General features: G+C 56.3%; 1 protein-coding gene across 5 annotated transcripts in view; it reads left to right on the forward strand.

The window, feature by feature from the left end:
• Positions 1 to 16,442, forward strand: part of SMOC2 (SPARC related modular calcium binding 2) — a 167,138-nt gene extending 150,696 nt beyond the window's left edge. For 3 of the 5 annotated variants that reach the window (XM_058735935.1, XM_058735939.1, XM_058735937.1), the window contains 4 exons: positions 2,933 to 3,029; positions 5,790 to 6,064; positions 12,219 to 12,256; positions 14,937 to 16,442. In XM_058735935.1, coding sequence (XP_058591918.1) covers positions 2,933 to 3,029; positions 5,790 to 6,064; positions 12,219 to 12,256; positions 14,937 to 14,954 — 428 coding nt within the window. In that variant the 3' untranslated portion in view covers positions 14,955 to 16,442. The remainder of the gene's footprint in view (positions 1 to 2,932; positions 3,030 to 5,789; positions 6,065 to 12,218; positions 12,257 to 14,936) is intronic. The other 2 variants (XM_058735936.1, XM_058735938.1) reach the window with 1 other exon arrangement.
• Positions 16,443 to 16,726: the final 284 nt, after the last annotated feature.

The following is a 16,726-nucleotide window of genomic DNA, read 5'->3' on the forward strand; positions in this document are numbered from 1 at the left end:
CGGCAGACGGGGCAGCTGGCTGGGCCCGTCCGCGGCTGCACTGGAGCCTGGGGCACGGCCCTGTGGCCCCAAACCAGGATTAGTGCTCAAGTGTCTTCACGGAAATCGCACTGAGCGCCGAGGGTTTTACTTGGATTCTGCAGATAGACACAGGATCAACAGCATCGTCAGGCTAAGCTGTAGGCTTTGTTTGGCCACAGATTTATAAACAAATTGCTGCAGTCATTCTCTCCCAGCTTTGAAAAGGGCAGGCTGGTTTCCTCTCCCTGCGATGTTTCTCTAAGTGGCTGTTAGCTGTGTGCCTGTGGACAGCAGGACGCTCGCCCTGCCTGCTCCCTGCGGGGCCGCCCCTGCGCTCCCCGGGAGAGCTCACTCGTGTGGACAGCTGTCCCCGTGTGACTTTGTGTCACGTCGCGGAGCCTGCAGGCTGTGGTTTAAACAACACAAGATCTAGGGCAGCCGTCTAGCCGCCCCAGGGGCCACCGTGCAGGGTGAGCAGGAGGCGAGCCAAGGAGCAAGGGCCCGGCCAGGAGTGGCCGTCCTGTCAGCACGTGGCCCCCCAGGGCTCCCCGCCGCCCTGGCCCCGCAAGCAGTCTGCAGGCCCCTGAGAAGGTCTCGGCCCTCACTGCCACCCTGGCCTGTCTGCTTCCGACCAGTGGCTCTGTCCCCGAGGAGTGTGCGTGTCTGTCCGGGTCACGGCGCCCTGTCCCCGGAGAGACCACCCGTCTTCCCAGCAGAAGCCCCCGAGGTCTGGGGGCGCCTTGCTTCTGTGTCAGGCCTGTTGCTGCTTTCGTGTATTTCCAAGACCTGGTCCACTTCGTGGTGACATTTCCATTCTTGTACCTCTGTCACTTCCACGCAAGGAAAATCTGCTCAGTGGGTTCTGAATTTTTTCTGATTTCTTCTCATTTTGCGTTTTCATTTGCTTTGTCTCAGAACTGGCTTTGAGCAGCAGCCCCCATCACCCAGTGGCAACCCTCATCCCAGGGTGACTAGGACTGGGGGGGGGGGTCTCCGCTCTGCTCCCGGGGGGAGTCCTCTCAGAAGCAGCCCCCGAACACCGTGATAGATGCCGCGCAGACACCACAAACCCAGGCCGGCTGCTTTCTCCGGGGCCTCCCCACCTCCACCCCTCAGTCTAAGTGACCTGCGGTCCTGCCTGTGCCCCAACTCGCGGGGATCGTGGGACCATGCTCCCCGAGCCCTCGTCGCAGTGAAACCCACTCCCCCACTGATGGGGAGTGGCACCCCCATTCCTGTCTCAGTTGTTACCCTCAGAGTGGTGACCGCGTGCTCCCAGAGTCTGGGGTAAATCAGGACTCTGTAGTCCTGTCGGCTGAGGTGGGGACTCGGGACGCTCGCTCCGTGTAGGTGATTGTGGCCACCAGGCCCAGCGCCTTCACGGGGCCTCAACAGTGTCTGTGGAGGAAGGGCAGCAGCGTGAGCAGGACCTCCTATCTGCAGGCGGACCGTGTGTGTGTGTGTGTGTGTGAGAGAGAGAGAGAGAGAGAGAGAGAGAGAGAGAGGTCCAGCTAACCTCACCCAGAGTGCGTGGGCACGGCGTGGGACCCAGTGTGCTTGAGGACAGTCTTGCAGGTCTGGTGGCTTTGTCTTTGTGAGACGAATGCATTTCTTATTTTCTTTATTTAAAATGAAGTTTACAAAGGGGCGCCTGGGTGGCTGGGTCGGTTGAGCGTCCGACTTTGGCTCAGGTCATGATCTCGCGGTTCACGGGTTCGAGCCCCGCGTCGGGCTCTGAGCTGACAGCTCAGGGCCTGGAGCCCACTTCGGATTCTGTGTCTCCCTCTCTCTCTGTTCCTCCCCCACTCATGCTCTATCTCTCTCTCTCTTCCTAACCGCCCCCTTCGAGGCCCCTGTCCTCCCAGCCGGAGTGCGGGGGCTGCGGGAGGCTCCCTGGGTTTCCGAACCACGTGCGACTCACCGGCAGCCCCCAGAAGGAAGAGCTAAGCAGATCATGATGTTTTCTTGAGAAGGAACATTCTCTCAATGGTGTGTGTTTTCCCTATGGAGTGGGATCTAGTTTTTTGGTTCTGTCAAAGGGGAATAACACCACTTTTTTTCACTGTTAACCTCCCCTCCCCCCGGTGAGGACTCACATCTTTTCTCTGATACGTGTACTTAATGAAGCGCAGACAGACCTGAATGGATGCCTGCTGTAGGCAGCCAACACATACTTGCATAATGATAACCGCAACTCAAGTGTCAAAAGGAAAACCAAAGTGTGTTTAACCGCATAACATGTAGGTCTTTGAATGACTCACCGGCCGTCTCACTGAACCACCGTCCGACCCAGGCCGAGTCTTCTGACCTCTCCAGAGCCCGGAAAGGACGCACCTGGCCCGGCTCTTGTCCTTGTCCCAGAACAGGATGGGGTGGAGTGCGGCAGGTGCGGGGGCCGGGGAGCTGCAAGTGGTGTGAGGGTAGAGAAGGGGGGCTGCCGCTAGGCGGTGTCTTGCGGGTTAATAGATTGAGGGAAGCCGAGCTGCCCGTGAGCCAGCCACTTTGCGCCTGCGGGGTCCCCCAGGCCCACCGGGACAGGCGTCCGGCCACGTCCGTCTCCAGCAGGGACCTCGCGCGTTTCCCGATGCCCGCAGGCACCAGGAATTCGTACGTAGTGTTGGCCAGTAGGGGTGCCACCCGGGACTGCCACTGTGGATATCAGTGCCTGCAATCTCTGAGTCCCGTGTGGCGACTTGGTAAGTGTCAGATGCCATCATTCACGAAAATCAGGACCCCACATCAATATATGTGTTGCCATGTGTTCATATGAGCTCACTGATACTAAGGTACCCCGACATACTGATTTCCAAGACATAAACATTTCTTTTCATCACAGGGAAAGATCTCTTCTATTCTGTGGGTTCTGTGAAATACGAGCAAAAAAAAAAAGATGCTGACTTTCTTTTTTTAGGTTGTCCGGGTGCCAAAAAGAATGAGTTTCTGACGAGCATTCTGGACGCGCTGTCCACGGACATGGTGCACGCCGTGTCCGACCCCTCCTCCGGCAGGTACGTGGCAGGATCCGAGGAGGGTCAGTGAGGGTCCGAGGAGCCTTGGTGATCACCGGCTAGAAGCTGGTGCAGCCGTGAGGCATCAGAGGCATGGTCAGCATAGGAGGATCCTGCGGGGCTCATGGTCACAGAGTGGGGACCCTGTGGGGCCCACGGGGACAGACAGGGGACCCTGTGGGGCTCATGGAGACAGAGGGGGGACCCTGCGGGGCCCACGGGGACAGAGGGGGGACCCTGTGGGGCTCATGGTAACGGAGTGGAGACCCTGCGGGGCTCATGGGGACAGAGAGGAGACCCTGCGGGGCTCATGGTGACGGAGGGGGGACCCTGCGGGGCCCACGGGGACAGAGAGGGGACCTGTGGGGCTCATGGTGACGGAGAGGGGACCCTGCGGGACTCACGGGGACAGAGAGGCGACCCTGCGGGGCTCCTGGTGACGGAGAGCGGACCCTGCCGGGCTCATGGTGACGGAGAGGGGACCCTGCGGGGCCCGTGGGGACGGAGAGGGGACCCTGCGGGGCTCATGGTGACGGAGGGGGGACCCGGCGGGGCCCATGGGGACAGAGAGGGGACCCTGTGGGGCTCATGGTGATGGAGGGGGGACCCTGCGGGGCCCATGGGGACAGAGAGGGGACCCTGTGGGGCTCATGGTGACAGGGGGGACCCTGCGGGGCCCATGGGGACAGAGAGGGGACCCTGCGGGGCCCATGGGGACAGAGAGGGGACCCTGCGGGGCTCATGGTGACGGAGTGGGGACCCTGCGGGGCTCATGGTGACGGAGAGGGGACCCTGCGGGGCTCATGGTGACAGAGGGGGGACCCTGTGGGGCTCATGGTCACAGAGTGGGGACCCTGCGGGGCTCATGGGGACAGAGAGGAGACCCTGCGGGGCTCATGGTGACGGAGGGCGGACCCTGCGGGGCTCATGGTCACGGAGTGGGGACCCTGTGGGGCTCATGGTCACGGAGAGGGGACCCTGCGGGGCCCATGGGGACAGAGAGGGGACCCTGCGGGGCTCATGGTGATGGAGGGGGCACCCTGCGGGGCCCATGGGGACAGAGAGGGGACCCTGCAGGGCCCATGGGGATGGAGAGGGGACCCTGTGGCGCCCATGGGGACAGAGAGGGGACCCTGTGGGGCTCATGGTCACGGAGTGGGGACCCTGCAGGGCCCACGGGGACAGCGAGGGGAACCTGCGGGGCTCATGGTCATGGAGGGGGGACCCTGCGGGGCCCATGGGGATGGAGAGGGGACCCTGTGGGGCTCATGGTGACAGAGGGGGGACCCTGCTGGGCCCATGGGTCCAGAGAGGGGACCTGCGGGGCTCATGGTGACAGAGAAGGGACCCTGAGGGGCTCACGGGGACAGAGAGGGGACCTGCGGGGCCCATGGGGACAGAGAGGGGACCCTGTGGGGCCCATGGGGACAGAGAGGGGACCTGCGGGGCTCATGGTGACAGAGAGGGGACCTGCGGGGCTCACGGGGACAGAGAGGGGACCTGCAGGGCTCATGGTGACAGATAGGGGACCCTGCGGGGCCCATGGGGACAGAGGGGACCTGCAGGGCTCATGGTGATGGAGGGGGGACCCCACAGGGCTCACGGGGATGGAGGGGGGACCCTTTGGGGTTCACGGAGCTCACGTATCACAGTGGGTTGAGCCAGAACCTGGGATTTCCAGTGGCTGCACCAGGCCATGGCGGGTGTGAGGCGGGAGAGGAACGGAAAGCGGGGCCCCAGTTCCGACAGCTTTATGCCTTGGAGTTGCATTTCAGAGCCATCGAGTAGATTTTCACAGTTTGAATTAAGATGTCTGGTTTCACGTTTTCAAAATACTGTGTGTCTGTTGTGGAAAAACCCAAAGACGTAAGATTTACCATCTCAAGTGTACAATTCGGTGGCACTTTTCACAGTGACACTGCTCACGGTGACTTGCGAAACTCTGGACGCGGGTGGTCCGGTGCCGCGCAGGGGGTCGGGGTTCCGGGGCTCCGGGCCGTGCTCCCCGCGCCCTCCTGGGGGCATCCTGACGCCGTGTGCTCCCCACAAGTAACCGTGGGCGCCAGGGGACCTCCCAGCGCTGCCTGGACGTCTCATGGCAAGCCCTGCGTCCCCCTGGGAATTAGCAGTAATTTATTTCTTTTTTCGAAGAGCTTTTTCTGAGGGAGACTCTTCCCATGGTTACTTCCTTAGAGTGCTGGCCTCCCTCCTGAGTATTTCATCTCCTAGATCTTAAAATGCCAAACTTTTCTTGAAATCCAAGGGTAAATGTCTGGTTACCACTTCAAGATGTATTTTTATTTGCATCCGGCAGTGTCCCTGTGGTAGAAACTGCTATGTATGCCTGTGAGTCACATTTAAAGGAGTCGGGAGCCTCGGGGTCCCAGTGTCTGTAGGGCCATGGATGTGCGAGCTGACCCGCCAACCCCACGGAGCACCGAACCTGAGACCCGGGGCTTCTGTCTTCAAACGCTTGGCCGACACCAACTGTGTAATTCACACGCATAAATTCATTGTGTCGTTTGCCGTTTTGAAACCGACTTGAAATATTTTTTAAAGCCCTTTCTCTAAATTGTTTTTAAACCTCGTTATATGGAACGGTGAATCTTTGGTGGCTTAGGCACCGGCACCGGGGGAGTGACGGGCAGGGCACCCCTCTGGGGGGGCTGGTGCGCACGGCGTGCCTTCCGTAGACGGGCAGGGGCAGGGCGGTGACGGCTGTGTGGCCGCGGCTCCTGACGCCCTTGTGTGTTCTTGCAGGCTTTCAGAACCCGATCCCAGCCACACGCTAGAGGAGAGAGTGGTCCACTGGTATTTCAAACTACTTGATAAGAACTCCAGTGGGGACATTGGCAAAAAGGAGATCAAGCCCTTCAAGAGGTTCCTTCGGAAAAAATCAAAACCCAAGAAATGCGTGAAGAAGTTTGTCGAATACTGCGACGTGAATAATGACAAGTCCATCTCGGTGCCGGAGCTGATGGGCTGCCTGGGGGTGACGAAAGAAGAAGGTAAAGCCAGTGCCAGGAAGCGCCCCAGTAAGAGCCTTTCTCGTTGTTCTGTGCTTTGCAACGCATCGGGTCCCGACGCCCGCTCCCGCGACTTCTTACAAGTGTAGATTGTCCTTTGGTGTGAGGGCGAAAGAAAAGCACTGTGTGCCTCTTACGTGTAGCTCATTTGTCCGTAGAAATAATAGTAAATCGTCCACAAGCGTCTGAGGGAAGCCGGTTGGAAGGGGAGGAGCTGGGTGTTGTGTGAAGACAAGTGTTTTATTGTTCCGACCGCGGTGGCCGGCTTTCCAAACGTGTCCTGTCGTCCTGTGTTTGAGGTGAAAATCTGGGGACCGCGTCTCGACTCCCACCGGACGTTCGGGCCGGCTTGTAAGCAGTTCGGTAGTTCCTGTTATGCAGACCCACTATTGTGATGGCTGGAAACGTTATTTTAGCTGTTTTACCGGTCGAGTGTATGTTTTCATCGGAGGCTGGCCTGACCAACCAGCTGTTGTGGAGAAAGAGGATTCCCCGCAGTGGGTGGATCCCAGCACCCTCAGCAGGAAGCATGCATGGACCTCCTGCCTGCTGGCTGCACGGGCGAGTGGGACTTGACGGCCTCGTTTGTACAGTGTGGGTGCCGGGGAGGGTCACCAATTTCCGTAACACCTCTGAGCAGGAAACCAAGTTGGATGGAGCTAGAGATTATCATGCTGAGTGAAGTAAGTCAGTCAAAGAAAGACAGATAGCATATGATTTCACTCCTGTGTGGAATTTAAAAAAACACAACAGACGAACGTAAGGGAAAGGAAGGAAAATATGATAAAAACAGAGAGGGAAGCAAACCATAAGAGACTCTTAAAAACAGAGAGCAGACTGAGGGTTGCTGGAGGGGAGGTGGGTGGGGTGGGGGGATGGGCTAGATGGGTGACGGGCACGAAGGAGGGCACCTGCTGGGATGTGCACTGGGTGTGGTGCGTAAGCGATGAACCACTGGGTTCTGCCCCTGAAACCATTATCACACTCTATATTAACTAACTTGGCTTTATGTGGAAACGAGAAAGAAAGGGGAGCCCGGGTGGCTCGGTCGGTTGAGCGTCCGACTTCGGCTCAGGTCATGATCTCACAGTCCGTGAGTTTGAGCCGCGCGTCGGGCTCTGTGCTGACAGCTCGGAGCCTGGAGCTGCTTCGGATTCTGTGTCTCCCTCTCTCTCTGCCCCTCCCCCGCTCATGCTCACGCTCTCTCTCTCTCTCTCTCTCTCAAAAATAAATAAACATTAAAAAAAATCTAAAAATTTAACAAAAAAAGGAAAGAAAGGAGAAGTCAAGGCAGGGAGTAGACGAGCATGAGTTCGTCGTGCCGGGCTCGGCCGTCCTGTGTCTGCAGCCCGGCTGTGGAACACGGAGCCCCGAGCAGCTGGCCACGTGCGGGTTTCCAGAAGCAGCGGTTCCCTTCTGTCTTATTGTCCCTGTGTCCTTAGCCCTTGTCACGAGGGTCCCCCAACACTACTCAGCTACCAGGCTCCAGGCCGGGTCCGTGTGTTTGTGTCCACGTGTCTGAGGGCACAGTGGGAGGAGTGCGGCCTCCACGCGAGCGGGACAGTGACCCCGCCACCCCGGTCGCGACCCGTGCCAGGCCAGCAGTGGCCCCGAGCCAGCTGCACGAGAGCCCACAGGACTCATGACCCATAACAACCAGCTCAGGCGCTGTTCTTCTCCCGGCTGTGCCGGCTGGTGGCGTGCAGGCCACAGCGTCCCGACTGTCATTGTCACCGCCGCCGGAGCCGAAGTTGGGGGTCTTCCCAGGGCTCCGCAGCTGGCACCGGCTTCCACCCCATCCTCCCTGCGCAGCGGCCCTGGCACCGAGCGTTCGACCCTCACGGCTGCCCCTGCCCGGGCTGCGCTTTCTGTCGGGCCCCCTGACCCACCGCAGGCCGGCCCACAACCTCCGGACGGCACTGGTGTGAAAACCAAAACTCCGCCTCCAGGCCTTTGCACCAGCACAGCCCCCACCCCCGCTCCTTTGTTTGCGGCCTCGGGGTCCTTTCTGGTGCTTCTCCGCAGCTGCTTGTGACTTCCTGGACCGGGACAGCCACCCTCGCTGTGTCCCTCACCTTGTCTTCTTCTTCGGTTCCCCGAGGGCCCCCGGCAACTAGGGACCCTGTGCGGTTCTAGCCAGAAATGCCAGAGCTGGGGCCACTCGGAGGCCTTCGGGGGTCGTCACGGGAGCCGGTGGGCAGCAGGGGCCACCCGACCCCGCGGCTGCGGCACCAGGGCGCCGTCGGCCTCCGCTCCGTGGCGCTCCCGCGGGGACAGACCAGGGCACCCACCCCGTGACCCGTGTGCCGTGGCCGGTTGGGCGTGGTGCCGCCTCCCTTTGGAGCCCGTGTCCAGGTCCTGTGGCTACCGCGAGTGGCCTAAGTACGGGGTCAGCCGCGTGTGCAGCCTGCTCTTTCTAGGATCTTCCGCGTCGCCCGTTTCCGGATCGCACAGACCGGCCCACTGTTCGCAGGGAGCCCTCCCCTTGGCATCTGTCCGGTGGCCTGATACGTGCCCCGGATCTGGAGCTGAGGGTCCGGTGGCGGCACGTCTGTCGAGGTGCACCGTGCGGGCCACGGATTCCGGGCACCCCCGTGAAGGGGTGATGAGCGTGGTGAGAGCGCCCAGGCGCTGAGACGGAGCGGGGTCTCCTCCGGTCAGGCGGCGGCCCTCCCACCCGCACAACTCTGCCTTCCTGCGGAGAAGCCCGCGCGCTCCCCGACCCACACGGCTCAGTGCACGGCGTGACCGGCCGTCTGCGGAGGCGCTGGGCCTGGGGCGTGCGTGCTTCGTGTCCAGCCGTGACCCGGTGCGGTCCGGCTCCAGGTGATCCCCGCCGGGCCCCGCGTCTCTGCGCTCTTTGCCCGGCTTCGGAAGCGGCGTGAGCTCCGGCGCCGGGAAGGTGAACGCATCGCCTGCAGCCAGCCAGGGGGCCGCGACCTCACGGTGATGTTGTCCCCGTCGCCTTCTGGAGCTGCTTTCTCTGGGGCTGACGCCCTTCATTCGCTCATTCACTCACTCAGCAAATGGCCGAGCGTCTGCCGTCAACTAAGGGGCGGACAGAGAAGCTGAGCCTCGGAAGTTCCAGTTGACAGGAAAGGAGCGAAAGCACCCAGCCGGGGGAGGCGCAGGAATGGCGGCGTGTGCAAAGCGTGGCCCGGCGGACCGGGGACACGGCACCGGGCTGTGGCTGAGGAGCTCGGCGGGCGTCTCGGTGGGAGTGATGTTGAGCGCAGCCCTCGGGGTGTCGGGATGGAGCCCTGGAGAGCTGCCGTCGTGCCTCAGGGCTCTGGGGCATCTGAGCGTCCGGCAGTCTCAGCCTGACTCGGCCAGAGGAGGGCGGCCTGGCAGGAACGGTAGCTGTGCGCGTCCCAGAGAACAGCCTCGTCTGGGCAAACCCGTGAGAAACCGCGGCCTCTAGAGGATTCCACCGAGTGGTTCAGCCAAGGCTGCCGTCTGTGGAAGAGACAGGGTGGGAAGGTGGTCTTCCTGCAAACGCTGGCCCTTGCTTTGCTCCGAGGAGGGACCGCCGTCGTCCTCCCCCGCAGAGACCCTCACCTGGAGGGGTCAGGCCCTTGCTTTGCTCCGAGGAGGGGCCGCCGTCATCCTCCCCCCCAGAGACCCTCACCTGGAGGGGTCAGGGAGCTGAGGAAGCTGGCACTCCAGGGTCACACGCCTGGTTGGTGATGACCAGCGATTGTCTCAAAATCCCACCTCCCTGTGAACACCAGTGCTGGCCTTTGGAGTTGGGTTCGAGTGCCTTAATCGATTAAATATTCTGTTGTTTCAAAACATAGTATATCGATAGAGGATTTGAGGTATGTTAGGGCCAACAGGGCAGGAGACCGCTGCCATGGGGAAGACAGTCTGTGACACGCGGTCCCAAGAGAAGGGGGCACAGCACGACACACAGGGCCACACGGGGACCACGGTCAGTCGGGGCAGAGGGAACGGGGGAGACGTGGACAACTTCCCTGAGGTTTCCATGGTGAGGGGCACGTGAGGCAGGTCAGCAGGCTCAGGACGGACTGGTTTGAGTGATTGCAGGGGGCTCTGGGGTGTCAGGACTGCCCCAGGTTGTCCAGGACCTGCCCTGGGGTGACAGGGTGGGGGACTAGCTGTCAGGACCTACCCTGGGGTGACAGGGTGGGGGGCTAGCTGTCAGGACCTACCCTGGGGTGACAGGGCGGGGGACTAGCTGTGAGGACCTACCCTGGGGTGACAGGTGGGGGGCTAGCTGTCAGGACCTGCCCTGGGGTGACCGGGTGGGGGGCTAGCTGCCAGGATGTACCCTGGGGTGACAGGGTGGGGGGCTGGTTGTCAGGACCTGCCCTGGGGTGATCAGGGGCGGGGCTGGTAGGCCTTAATAGAAAGCCCTGTCACCGTAGAAGTTGGAGTGTTCCATTCCTCAGGTGGCTGCAGGTGAGCCGATGTCCTGAGTTGAGGGCCGTGTTAGCCACCAAGAAGAGGGCTGATGAATCCCCTCGAAATAAGCTAAAATGTGGTCAAAGTGGCTGTTTGGTCAAAAGTGAGCATTGGGGATTTAGATTCATATTTGATTCTACAACCCTTCTCTTCCTTGAAGAATTTCTCTTTTTTCCTACTGTTATTTTCATTTTCAGCTTTATTATCAGTTCCTTCTTCCTGCCACGTGTGATTTGAAACAGGTTTTGAAAAGCCAGAAAAACCTGCACATTCAGGAGAGGGTTAGTTCGGACGTTCTAAATAGGCGAACTGTTGCCACTATCTTGTTTCCTTCATCTCTGCTCACTACTGAACAATGCATGTCTTATCCTAACAAATATCAGAAATTAAATAAAAAACAGATAACGTGGCTTTTTTCCTCAGACGTAATGAGACCCATATATTCCCCCGGAATATCTGTATGTGTGCGCACGCACACGCGTGCCAGCTGTGACGTTTCACTACAGGATGGGGTCGTGACACATCTCCTTCCTGATCACACTTAGTTTAGGAAATTACGCAACAGTTTACCTTTGAATTATTTCAACTGAAACATATTAGCGGAAGCTGCTATCTAGATTTTCACTATTACCAAAAGAAAACAGAAAAGAAAAAAAAATACCTGAAACTGTTGATAAACAATAAAAAGAAAGGAAATCTTCCTGAAGTTTTCAGGAAAAACATTCACAAAACGTTGCCTCGTTCCCTCACGAGTCTCCAAAATGGCCGTTGCACAGACACTCAGTAATTAAGAAATACTCATTTTTGACCAAATTAGCTCTTTCCACCAAATTGCCATACTAGCCGCGTCCCTTCTAGGCGTACTGCCTGACCACAAACCGCCGTCCGCCGGGTCACCTGGAGCCCTCCGCATCACTTGTCACCAGTGACGTAAACTGGTTGCCAGTGGTTCCTGAATGCTGTGCCCGTTGGGCACCTGGGCACCAGTCCCCTCTCTGTGTAGTCCCCTGGGTTTAGTGAGGTAGGGCTGCCGTGCTCCCTGTTGCTGGGAACAGCGCTGTGCTGTCTAGGGGCAGGGGAGGGAGGGAGGAGGGAACCCAGGAAGGTGGAGGCCCATGTTGGAAGCAGAGGAGGAAGGCAGGTGCCCGGGAACTGGACCCAGGACTGCCCACAGGATGGGGGACGTGACCTTGGGGGCCGGGTCTGAGCCTCCCGCCTGCTCTCCCACCATGGGCCACATGGCGAGGCCACAGGACAAACACTGTGCGTCTTATATGTGTCTCCCTCCACCTTCCATTTCCCTCGAGGATTTGGAAAAATTGTTTTGAGCCAAATACGCTAGTTTCTTATGAGTTAAATATAAAACCAAAACGTGTCAGGGAACTGTGTTGCACCCTGCCTGGGGCCTCCTTTCCCTGGGGAGAGTTTAAGAAACACGGGTAAGAAAGGTCTCGGGTTAGTAGATGTTGCTTTGGAAGTTTTGGTAAAATGAAACCTTCTTCCCAGGTGGACTGGAGCGTTTATTGTTAGAAAATTGTACATCGTCACTTTCCGAAGCCACTGCTTATAATCTGTGCTGTCTCCCTCTAGACGTATTTTCTCATGTGAAAAGTGTGTCAGTTGATGACACTGTCCTAAAGTGATTTTGTTCCCTTCCTGAAAAGTGATATTGAAATTTTCACTAAATGAAGAGTATTTGGTTTTTAATGGTGTCTTTTTTTTTTTCTTTCCTTGTTAGCCCCCAGAGTTAATGCTGAAAGCACTTCTAATAAACAGGTAAGTATTGTTCTCTCTATTTTAGCGTTAATAACTTGTTTAATTATAGGCAATGAAAACTCGGGGTTCTGGAGATTTGGAAAGTAAAGTACCTTCCCAAAACAGGAGAAGCCACGTTTCATATACAAATCCCAGTGTGGCCAAAAGAACCTTGCAAAATTCCATCAGAATCATCAACTCGTTAAATCATCAACTTAAAGATTTGTCTTAATTTTTTTTTTTTACTCTTTGAAATTTCATTTTGTTATTTTTAGAAAAAAAATGGAGTCCTATTGTTTTGTGGAAATTTTTTAAAAAAATAATTGGGATTTGCAACTTATATCTTAACAATTTGTTAAGGAGATCACAGGGACAGGAGACCCTCTGGGCATTCAGGTGAACATTTTCTTTTCATCTGGGGATCTTAATGAGACAACTCTTCTGCTCCAAAAGGGATTTTCAGCCTCCCCCAGTGTGTGTTTAGACACATGTTTCTGTGTTTCTGAATCCTGTTACCTTCACGCGTGCGGGTAAAGTAGGTAATTGTGTGGACTCTCCCCAGCATCCCAAGCCACACCCATCAAAGTCTAGAATATTTTCCAGAGGGCAAACGTGAGTGGGTACGTTTCTCCCTCCCTCAAAGCCACGACAAAAAGCCTCCCTCCTTAGGACCGCTGGCCCATTCATACGATCACTGGTTGGACGTCAGTGGACATTTCCCAAGGCATGCCCTGCATCTGGTGTGGGTTTTAAGCGGAGCCGTCGAAGGCACACCTTGGATGTAATTAAAAACCATTTTGTTAGGAAAGACGTGTGATACGGTTTCCTTTGTTTAGCGAATATTTACGGCTTTAACTTTTTAAATCCTACCACAAGTCACCTCCACTTTAGAGCCCGGCGGGTCTGAAAGCAGTCACCCCGGCCGAAACGCCCACGGGGTGTTGTCATTACCCAGCGGTGACGATGGCCACGCGCGCGGTGAACTCGGTTCAAGATGCCAGCCTCCCTCTTCAGCTATTTCCCAGAAAAAGAAGCCAGAACAGCCGCTCCTGCTGTTTCTATGGTGTCAGGATGGCTATACTGACTTCCATGCCCTGGTTCCAAGGGCTGTTACTGTAAACCGTGATTCTGGGATTAAGTCCCTTGCATAAACCAGCTGTGGCTTGCACGTGATGAAATAATGGAGGGCCGTAGATCTTTCTTTGAGGAATAAAATATTTCTGAGCGCCAAGATCTTTCACCGTCCGAGTAACCGCAGACAAGAAGCGTTAAACAAAGGGGAGCTAGGAGGATTCAGGGGCCCGTAGTTATCCAAGAGCGAGGCGTCTTTCCTGATCTCTTCTGCATTTCCCGGCAGGATTCAGACACGATCAGAGCAGTGCCCCCACGCCGACGTGGACAAGGGCCAGCCTCGTCTGCTCCAACAGTTGGGACGCGTTTCCGTAACTGTGAAAATACTGATGGTTTATCTTCACCCACAACTAATTGAAACAAAACTTCCCATTAGCTCAGACGCGGGAGAGACACTCTTCTTTGTTCTGACCACCTACTAGTATGTTTATCAGGGGAGGAGAGGCAGCCTGGAAGCCTCCTAAGTGTTTACGTTGATTATTTTAGATAACCAAACAGGAGCATGGATCGATTTATACTGGTAGGAATTGATATGCTTGGGAAAACAAATCTCGAAGACTGTATCTCGCTTCTCCTTTTCGTTCCAAATGGCTCTTAACTGGCAGTCGGGGTGCAGAATGACAGTAGTTTAGGAGACAGACTTTTCAAGTCGCAGTTCTTCTCGAGAGGTAAGTTAGTACATGGAAAGGATGAAAAGGAAGTTTCAAAAATCAGTGATGCCTTTATCAGATTTGAAGCATGAATTAGATTCTTAAAAGTATTGGGGCACGTGGGTGGCTCAGGAGGTTAAGCGTCCGACTTCGGCTCAGGTCGTGATCTCACGGTCCGTGGGTTCGAGCCCCGTATGGGGCTCTGTGCTGACCGCTCGGAGCCTGGAGCCTGCTTCCGAGTCTGTGTCTCCTCCCTCTGTCTGCCCCCTCTGCCACTCGCGCGTGCACGCTCTCTCTCTTTCTCAAAAGAATAAATAAACGTTAAATAAAAAACTAAAAATAGTTATCTTGTATAATAAATGACGGGAGGCTGCAGAACATTTAATATATTGAATCTACTTAAAATACTTAAAGCAAATGCTAATTTTTCTCAGCCAGTATGTTTCTCCTGATAGCCCTGATCACTGAAAGGGAGAGGAGGGTCGGAAGTTAACGTTGGCATCGTGTCTTTGTTAATCCTTATGCCCAAAGTGATGGAACCAACAGTGGTTTCTGTTGCGTGCATTTAAAAATACAATGCAGTGCAATACGATAAAACAGAATACCGAAACCTGTTATTAATAAATAACGATTAGTGCTGGGAAGAAAACTAAACTAAACTAACATAAAAGTAAATAAACAATACCAAAACCTATTATTAATAAATAACTATTAGTTCTAGGAAGAAGACTAAACTAAACTAAAATAAAAGTAAATAAATAAACTGAGCCTAACCCCTAAAAAAAAAAAAAAAAATACTGCTTTTCCCCTGTTGCCAACAGGTAGATTCACGCCAGCCCTAGGAGGCAGGCTTTACTCCTCACAGATGAGGGATGGAAACTTCCTAACCGTGTCTCCATTTCTGTCTTTTTTTTTTTCAGCCAAGAAAGCAAGGGTAGCGGCTCACACATCCAAGGCGGTTCCTGGACACGTGGGAGACTCCCTCACCAAAAAGCAATTAAAGAAACCCCAAAACACATAGTATTTGCACTTTGTACTTTCAATGTAAATTCACTTTGTAGAGATGAGATATCTAAACAGACGGCTTTCATCTGTGAAATGGAAGGGCTGGCTTCGGAACACTAATCACATACAATGTATGTGCCGTCTTTGGACCTTGGAAATGTGCACTTGGTAGATGTATTTCGAGTGGCTTTAGGCTTAATTTCTTTATCCCGCACATGCTGGCCTAGTAGAGCTCTCAGCCGCGGCCCCGACCCCCTGCCCTCCCCCCCCTCCCGCCCTGGGCAGCCGCCCCCCACAGGCCTCACCGGCGCCCTCTGAGGTCCGCTGTGCCTGCGGCTCTTCGAATCTGCGTCGGCAGCTTCCGCAGAAGTTTGCAGTCCTCTGCTGTCCTCATCGTGCCCTTAACGAGCGCACGGGTTTATCTGCTTCTTGGGACTCTGTGTTGGTTTGTTTTGTCGCGCTCTCCAGAGATGGCGTTCTCCCGACGAGCCAAGCGGGCACCGCGGCAATGCGCTGAGTCCGGGCAGTGCCCGTAGGAAAGGCTGCTTCCAGCCTGGCTTTGGGGGCTGCTTTTCCTTCTCGAGCTTCGGTTTGCGCGTTGCCTTGGGCTCACAGTAACCACGCAGTAAAATACTAGGAATCGCCCCTGCCGTCCCGAGGCAGCCAGGAGAGGCCCGGCGTCCAAAGAAGCGGGTTTAGTCCCGCGCCCCGGCCAGCGCCGAGTGCCCCGCTCCTGTCCTGGCACGTGGCCGCTGCCCACCGTGCCCCGGCCGGCTCTGGGCGTCCTGGGAGGTGACCGGGCACCCGAACGACTCGGGAGCACCCTCCATAGAGACGGCTCAGCCGGCGTCCGCCGGAGCCGGGATGCTGGTCTCGGCCGGTCCCCTGCTCCCGCCTCGTCCTTCTCTGTGGCCTCAAGGGCACAAGGACGTGCCCGTAGGGGATCCACCCGAGTGGCCCTTGTGAGAGCAGGTCAGGAGCTGAATGCCCACACTGTGAGCAGCGGGGCCGGCCTGCGGTGCGACCGCGGGCACCCAGAGCTGGGCCCCGACACCGCACGCGTCCGCTGGCTCGACCGAGCCGTTTGGAGGACGGGCCGACAGCTGTGGGAGCCGGGTTGTGATCCTGTTTCGGCTCCAGCTTTCGGTTGGAAAAATAATCTTCATGGCCCCAAGTTCCCCCAACGCACGTCATGTAAGACGATCTCTGTGCATGTGCATGAAGATATTTTATGAGGCTTCTTACTTATTTAAACTGTACGAAAGTAAAAACCGAAACTTTGGAGCCACAAAACCAGCTTCGGTGTCTGTCACGTTGTTTAAGAAACAGTTAGGATCCTAAATTTATTGGATAATCTTTTATATTTCTGAACTTTGGATTTAATCATTTTTCGTAGATTCAAATAAAATATGCTTTCAGAATTCTGCTTGTGGTGTTTTCTTACCAGCAAAGCACAGCCCTTTAGCACTGCTTAGTCCCAGAGCTGCCTGCGGTCAAGAGGCAGAGGCAACGGTTCTTGGCCCGAGAGAGCGACCCCGGCCCTGCCCCTCTGGCTGTGTGACTCGGGACGCGTGACTCCAACTTTCTGTGCTTCGGTCTCCTCCGTAAGCCGGGGCCGGTGGCCGTGCGCGCCTCCGGGTGTGGCTTGTGTGAAGTGCACAGGGCCTGGCACAAAGGATGTGGTGTTTGACCCTGTCGTGTGAGG

The sequence above is a fragment of the Neofelis nebulosa genome, chromosome 6 (genome assembly GCF_028018385.1).
Source record: "Neofelis nebulosa isolate mNeoNeb1 chromosome 6, mNeoNeb1.pri, whole genome shotgun sequence".
Lineage (NCBI taxonomy): Eukaryota > Metazoa > Chordata > Mammalia > Carnivora > Felidae > Neofelis > Neofelis nebulosa.